Genomic DNA, 6,922 nt, shown 5'->3' on the forward strand with positions numbered 1-6,922 from the left:
TGATCCATCCAAAAATTGATTTGGGAGAAATCACCCAAGGACAATTAAAAAAAAAGAATAAATAAATAAATAAGCAGGGATTAGTCACAACCTCATTCATAAACAATGAGAAGAGCGAGCAAAGCGCCATGCAACCGGCCTCTGAGGCGTCGTGGTGCATCTCATTTGTTGTGCGTAGGGGCCATGAAATCTCCATCTTTGGAGCACTGGCCACTGATCTCAACAAAAAGGAGCGGGCGAGAGAAAGATGAAACATCTGAGTGCAGTGGGCGTACCATGTTTGTGTTTGTTGTTGTGCGGTGGTGCTGTTGTGTGCTGTGTGTGGAGAACTAACCAGGCTTGTCTGCACGTTAATTACGTTGGAGCAACGGCTTATTATTAGCTGTCGACACCCCAACCATTGGGTCGTGCAGTTCAGACGCTGGCGTCTGTTCGGTTGCGCACTTGCACCTCTCGCCCTCAGGGCGCCCTGAGCAGTCTCTCTTTCCTCACACGCCGAGTAGACGCTTGATCTCCGCGTCGTGTGCCTTCTCGCGCGCCAACGCGGCCGCGGTGAAGCTGCAGGTCGTGGTGGTTGGGCTTTTGCCCTTCTTCCTCCTCCCGCCCCTACCAGCTCGCCTCCTGGGCGCCGGCTTCAGCGCATCCGGGTCGTTCACTTCTGCTTCCTCCTCCTCTTCATCTCCGCCCCCAAAGAGGTCATCGTCGTAGTCGAACATGCTGCGGTGTGGCTGGTCGACGGTGACGATCTTCATCTCCGCGTTGGCCTTGTTGTCCACCACCAGCCCGACGAGCTTTCTGACGAAGTCGGCTCGGCCGAGGAGCACGGCCAGGTGCAGGCAGTTGAAGTCACGCCACTCCTCGCTGCTGCCGCCCGAGCCTGCGTGGCCGTCGTAGTTGTGTCGCCGGGTGCGAGAGGCGCAGGCGACGGCAGGGTCAGCTCCGATGGCTAGCAGATCGTCGGCGAAGCGGAGGGCCTTGCGCGACGAGCTTGACGAGTTGATCAGCAGCGCCAGCGGAGTCGCGCCCTCGATGGAGGTCGACGACGACGTGCCATTATCCGGACTGTTTGCTCCCGATGACACTGTGATGCTGTTGTGTGTTGTGCGTGTTCTAAGTGTTGTCAACTATGAAGGCAGAAGAACGCGTACCTTCCGACGGGTTCGTTGACGTTGCAGCCGGCGAGCCGATGACTGGCGATGAGCAGCGCGCACAACTTCTTCGTCACGCGGCCCTTGTTCGTCTTCTCTTCGCCCTGGCCTACCCCTGGGATCGGAACCGGGTGCCTTCGTTGCGCAGGCGCTTCGAACTGTGCGTGTGAGCTCAGTCCGCTGTAGCAGGCCTTGTGGAATGCACTCGCATTGATGAAGCTGAGGGACCACGACGAGCAGTGGCTGCCCTGGGCACACCGCGATCCCCACCGTGAACGTGCCCCAGCCCCTACGCGAGTAGAAGCAGTGATACAATATAATATTGTAATATTAACAGAAAATATAAATTGAAAATAAACATCATATAATGTTAACAATTATTTTAAAATTGGAAAGAAATGTACGGGCGAGTGAGCTGGAAGGGGGCTTGGGTGCTGCACACGAGGGCAGGGTCGAAGGTGGGGTGCAGGTGGAACTCAACCTTGTGGATGCCTTCGCCTTCTCCCCACTCACCTTTCTCCTCCACGAAGGCTGTCCATTGGTGCACGTTCTTCTCGTTCCCCTCCTTTTCGACGTCGGGGGCGGCGCAGTACCGGTTGCCATACACCAGGGAACGGCCCTGGCGCAATGACAGGCTGCTCAGCGATGGTAAGTCGCCCATGTTGCTTGTTCGAAGGGGTCCTGATGGTAGGAGGTACCTCCCTGGTCAGTGGAAGCAAGACTGGGCCGACAACAGGCAGTTACACTCTGAACAGACGTCGTGTCGACAGTAACAAAATTGAGAACACAAACAAAAAGCAATTTGAAATTCAATCTCAAAACAGATGTGGCACAAGTGCCCGTGTGGGCGCAATTCCTAGGAGCTGAATGCTGATTTCACTGCGGGAGTTGGACGGCAACATGTACTCCTGTTGACGTTTTAGTTCGTGTTGCGAGGAGTCGGCTCAACTGGGGCATCCGCGCACTACCACACAAGTCATGGCTAACTGGCAGTGCGCCAGCGCAACTCAGAGGCATCACTCAGAATGGTGCTGGGGCCGTCAACTGGTTGTTGCGCATTCGCCATCATGCTTCAAAAAGTTGGCCAACAGTGTGAGGGCCAAAAAATGTTCATGAAACATGATCCTAGGTGGGGAACAGGCCATGTTTGGTCATAGATGCTGCTTCGCCCGGGTCCGCTTGCCACCACCAAGCCCTGGACATGTGCCATCAGCTCGAATCAAGCTTGCTTGGACCCTCTGCTTCTACTCGCCTTTTCCGCCTCCGTGCCATTTCCCAGTTTATCAAGACATCAACCAGACCTGACATGTCGCCGCTTCTCGTCATCCCTTCTAGCGTAATGCCCCTGAAGCACTACGATTCATTTGACCACGAGCCTACACACACACACACGCAGAGAGAGAGAGCAACGCACACGCGCAGAAGCAAGACACAGAGATGGCTGCAGGATGCAAGTCACGGAGCTCCGCTGGGCTGACGGTCGACCGGCGGCAGATGGAGGACCAGGTGGCGGCGTCGAGGAGCGAGCTGTGGCAACGACAGAGAGCGCAGCTGCAGGAGGGATTGGCCAACGTCAAGGCCGAGACCTCGAGCGGCATCGTGCGACAGGGCCGGGAGGACTTGTGCAGCCGCCGCCAGGTGTGGCGCCGCCAGTACCGAACGATCAACAGCTTCAATGCGGTGGCCCCGATCTTGGACGACGCTGACGACGATGAAGATGGAGGAGACGACTGCAGGGTACCACTACGGGAGTATCGGTCGGCCGAAGAAGGCAAGAAGTCGAGCTCGCGAGCTAACTCCAAAAAGAACAACATGCGCTCGGTGGAAGAGGAGAGCAAGAAGGTAATCGGGAAGCGGGACCGACTGCAAGTGAAGGCGTTGTGGAACTACTTGCGACATCGCAGCTCGTCTCGACCACAGCGCCGAGCATGATACAAATAAACAATGAAAAAGGAGACATCTCTTGCACATCAAAGGTTCACCTTCTTGAGGCATTTGATCATACGGGAGATGCTGTGTTCATAGCGAGACGCGCCCAACAACAGTCACCAACTTCTCCCGCAGAGCCAACTGAAAACTAAAGGAAATTTCAGAGGTTAATTTTTTGCGTCTATTTAATGCAAAAATCGATAAAAACACGGAAGAACCACAACAGCAGGTCAGAGAGGATGGGCAACCAAGCATTTCGAGGGACTAACTACCTCTTCCTGACTGCGGAGAAGGGGGAGTTGAAGGGGGAGATGGAGCTAACGCGGCATGGCAACTTTCATATCGGTAAGTACGCGTGGCTTCTTTGCCCTGGTCTGTGACTGACCAGTCGAGTAGAAGAAGGAGTTGGCTGTATATATATCAAGACAGCGGAGGGTAACTACGTGGGAGCTAACGACGAGCACCATGCCGTTCTGCGAAGAGAGAAGCAAGCGGACTGTAAATGGACTCTGGGTACTCCATCAGGCCAGTTGCAGAGTTTGAAAAAGAAGCTGTGCCCTCATGCACCTGCAACAGAGAGAAGCTCCGGCGGCGCCGCGATCCGCAGCAAGCACGGCGGCTACCTGAGCATGGACGAGAACGGTGTGGTGCGGATCAAGGAGCTGCAGAAAGCCGGCGACCAGGAGATGTTCTCCGAAGTGGCCCTGCTGTGAGGGGTACTCACCCAGTCGCGGGCCACACGAAAAGCACCACTATTTTGACCACGACCAAGGCGAAGGCGAGAAGGATAGGCCAGGTTTTGTCGTTTGCCCAGGAGCTGATGTACAGTGCGTGTGCAGGGGAGGGGTCCTTCAGGGCAGGGAGTCGAGGGAGCGCGGGGGCGGGGGCTTGGTGGGATCGTAGCCGGGCTGGTGGACCTTCTTGCGGCCTTGGTCCTTGTCGTCGGACCAGCCGACCTTGCCCGACGTCGCCTTCGGCGGGTCCGGGTTCGCCAGCTTCTCGAACCTGGTGTGTCGCCACAACACACGTCATCATCACCATTAGATGCGCTCGAGGAGAAGACTCGCCACTTGGATTGAGTGGCTTGGTTGAGAGGGGGGGGGGTTAAAGTACTTGGCCTTCAGGCCGCCAGCAGATGGAGTGCCGTCAGCGTTGCGCGAAGGAGCGGGGGCGCCAGGCTCGGGTGCGCGGTAGCCTGGCGAGGACTCCTTGATCTTCTGCTCAAATAGCTTGGCCTTGTCTCCCATCTTCGCTCTCTCTCCACTTTTGTCTTTTGCGTCGTTGTTCCGTGGGCTGCAGCACACCAACCACAATGAAACCGAAAAAGAAAAGAAAAGAAAAGAAAGTCAAAATGGACGCTCTGCAAACGTAGAAGCGTGTTGTTGGAAGAAGGTGTATTTGGAGCAAGGGACAAGAAAGAAAAGAGAGAACTGAGATCATCGCCAGAGTTCTACTCGTGGTGCGGCGAGGTGTTCGTCTTCGTTCTTCTCTCTTGCGTCAGAGGAGCGGCGCGGGGTTCACCTGTCGGCGAGCGGCTGGGGAGCGAGGGGCTTCTCCATGTAGTAGCAGATGTGGCCGCCATAGTCGAGCTCGCGGCACATGATGAAGCCGTTGCGCTTCCAGAAGCCGAGGGCCGGGCCGAGGCTCACGAGGGTGATCATCGGGAAGCCCTCGTCGGCGGTCAGCTGTTGCACATAGTCGGTGAGCGGCGTCGTGAGGCCCTGGCCCCTAAAGGCCGGGTCCATCGCGATCTCGTGCACGTAGATGACGTCGCGCTGCGGGTCGAGCTCCATGGTCGGGTGGTCGGCCAGCCAACGCTCGAGGTCGGTGAGATCGTTGACGTCGTTGATGCCCTCGCGCAGGTACGGCTGGGCCTGGATGTAGCCGGCCATGCGCCACTTGGTGGTGACGGCGGCGGGCTTGCCCCCCACGCGACGCTTCTTGACCGAGTGGACGTCCTCCTCGCACCTGGGCGAACCCGACGGCGAGTACCTCGTGACCTGGTTCTTGATCATCGGCACGGCCTGATCGTTGTCGCTGTCGTCGTCATCAGTGTCGTCGTGATCGCAGTCGTTGCTGACGTCGTTGTCATTGTCGTTCTCGCTGTCGCTGGAGTCGTCGCTGCTGTCGCCGGCGTAGTCGCAGTCGCTCGAGTCGTCGTTGTCGCCGGTGGCGGCCGAGACGGGCACCTCGACGATTACGTTGCCCTGCGGGTAGAGGCGGATGCGGCCCGTGTAGGACTCAGGCAGCTCGCGGTACTCGGGCTCGTAGCAGAGACGCTGGATGCGCAGTACCTCATCAACGTCGGCCTCGGTCATGAGACGCACGCGCCACTTGGGGTTGACGCCGTCGTCCGCCTTGTCCGCGGCCTGAGCCAGCACCCCCTTCAACACCTTCTTCCTGAGCTGGTGCTTCTTCATCTTCTTCGCCGACGATGAAGATCCCGAGGCCGAAGAGCCCCGGATGATGGGGATGGGCTGCGAGGGTTGGGCGGCGGCGCCACAAGTGGTGGGCGCCCCCTCGCGCACCTGACCATCGCAGGGGGTGGTGTTCCCCCCGCGATGGTCAAGTAGAGAGCGGTTGTCGTTGTCGATGCTAAAAAGGCCACTTCAACTTGGCCGAAAGGAGGTAACGGTACTCAGCGGACCTGTTGGTGAAGATGAAGAGACTTGGTGAGTACATCGCTGTCGGAGCATTTAGATGTTACATATGCGTACCTGGCCTCGAGGTCCTGGAGGTCGCCCTTGAGCATGTCGATCTGAGCGGTGCTCAGGCTGTCCTTGGCAGATTCGGTGGCCTTCTTCTGGTCCTGCTGCTGTTGCTGATCGTTGTTGCAGGCATCCGCGAAGAGATGATTACTCGAAAGCTTGAACTTGGTGGAACCGCCAACGACCTCGCCGTTGGCGTTAATACTCAGGGTGCTCAACATGATGATTCGAAATGGAAGATTTGGTCGCTACGTCGGTTGGGGTGTGGGGTGTCTCGGGCTACTTGAGAGCTGGTGGTGGTGGGTTTGTGGTAAAGAAAAAGATGCGCCCGTCGCCCCGTCGCCTTTTGTAGGCGGAAAAGGCCTGCCCTGTTGTTCGCTTGTTCCACGGCCGGAGAATTTGCGGGAAAAGCACAAGAAAAAGTCGACAAGCAAAGTTGTCCTGTGATCCTGTTTCATCCTCTGGAGCGGGCCTCGTGGGAACGTGGAGAATGGGACCGTGGGCGAGGCGGGCGCGTGCTTTCGATGTTTGTGACCGGAAAGGCGGAGGATTGGGGTGGGAAAAATCTGCCAACAGGGTTGACGTATTCTGATGGGACCAACAGGAGGTTGTGTCGGACATAGCTTTGTGAACCTGGCTTCCCATTGGAACTGTAGTGGGTTCTGTGTTGCACAGCCCCAAAATACGAAAAATGTGAACCTCAGAGCAGAACCTCCAGCAAATCTGGAAGGTGGAAAATGAAGAAAGAAATTTGCTGGTGCTGTGTATTGTGTGTAGTACCTGGTGTTTGTACAACAGGCATGTGGCTGATTGGGCTAACCTCTTTCACACCACTTTTGAACCACAACAAGCTCACACCCAACCCAGAAGACTTACTCCCAACCAAGGTTGAGTGTGTTGTGCTGGCCTCAGAGAACTGTGTCAACACAGAACTTGCAGTCATTTGAAATGAGAGGTTGCAAATGACTGTGGAATTTTTGTTGTGCTAAAATCATGTGAGATTTGACAATTTTGATTTATAGGGCAGTTTTGAAGATTTGGATCTGCATGTGTGATTTTGACATGCTAGACCACTGCTTATAAGTGATATTGAGGGACTTGAGATGAAAATGATTTCATAAAAACTTGGAATTTGTG

General features: G+C 56.1%; 6 protein-coding genes across 6 annotated transcripts; 2 read left to right on the top strand and 4 right to left on the bottom strand.

Moving 5' to 3' along the window:
* Positions 1 to 488: 488 nt before the first annotated feature.
* On the bottom strand, positions 489 to 1,809 carry ACA1_283930 (YEATS family protein; the record flags this gene model as incomplete). The annotated part of the gene is given in 4 exon segments (XM_004344848.1): positions 489 to 1,062; positions 1,149 to 1,396; positions 1,407 to 1,437; positions 1,553 to 1,809. 4 exon segments carry the CDS (start codon positions 1,807 to 1,809, stop codon positions 489 to 491), a joined length of 1,110 nt encoding a protein of 369 aa, XP_004344898.1.
* Positions 1,810 to 2,642: 833 nt separating this feature from the next.
* ACA1_283940 (uncharacterized protein) lies at positions 2,643 to 3,080 on the top strand (the record flags this gene model as incomplete). Its single annotated transcript, XM_004344849.1, has 1 exon — positions 2,643 to 3,080. One exon carries the CDS (start codon positions 2,643 to 2,645, stop codon positions 3,078 to 3,080), a length of 438 nt encoding a protein of 145 aa, XP_004344899.1.
* A 462-nt stretch (positions 3,081 to 3,542) lies between these two features.
* Positions 3,543 to 3,790, top strand: ACA1_283950 (uncharacterized protein; the record flags this gene model as incomplete). The annotated part of the gene is made up of 2 exons (XM_004344850.1): positions 3,543 to 3,590; positions 3,614 to 3,790. The coding sequence occupies 2 exons, from the start codon at positions 3,543 to 3,545 to the stop codon at positions 3,788 to 3,790; spliced, it is 225 nt and encodes a 74-aa protein (XP_004344900.1).
* A 138-nt stretch (positions 3,791 to 3,928) lies between these two features.
* Positions 3,929 to 4,324, bottom strand: ACA1_283960 (uncharacterized protein; the record flags this gene model as incomplete). The annotated part of the gene is made up of 2 exons (XM_004344851.1): positions 3,929 to 4,082; positions 4,191 to 4,324. The coding sequence occupies 2 exons, from the start codon at positions 4,322 to 4,324 to the stop codon at positions 3,929 to 3,931; spliced, it is 288 nt and encodes a 95-aa protein (XP_004344901.1).
* Positions 4,325 to 4,594: 270 nt separating this feature from the next.
* On the bottom strand, positions 4,595 to 5,497 carry ACA1_283970 (uncharacterized protein; the record flags this gene model as incomplete). The annotated part of the gene is made up of 2 exons (XM_004344852.1): positions 4,595 to 5,045; positions 5,070 to 5,497. The coding sequence occupies 2 exons, from the start codon at positions 5,495 to 5,497 to the stop codon at positions 4,595 to 4,597; spliced, it is 879 nt and encodes a 292-aa protein (XP_004344902.1).
* A 175-nt stretch (positions 5,498 to 5,672) lies between these two features.
* Positions 5,673 to 6,006, bottom strand: ACA1_283980 (uncharacterized protein; the record flags this gene model as incomplete). Its single annotated transcript, XM_004344853.1, has 2 exons — positions 5,673 to 5,724; positions 5,795 to 6,006. 2 exons carry the CDS (start codon positions 6,004 to 6,006, stop codon positions 5,673 to 5,675), a joined length of 264 nt encoding a protein of 87 aa, XP_004344903.1.
* Positions 6,007 to 6,922: the final 916 nt, after the last annotated feature.

The sequence above is a fragment of the Acanthamoeba castellanii genome (genome assembly GCF_000313135.1).
Source record: "Acanthamoeba castellanii str. Neff unplaced genomic scaffold scf7180000084776, whole genome shotgun sequence".
Taxonomy (NCBI): domain Eukaryota; phylum Discosea; order Longamoebia; family Acanthamoebidae; genus Acanthamoeba; species Acanthamoeba castellanii.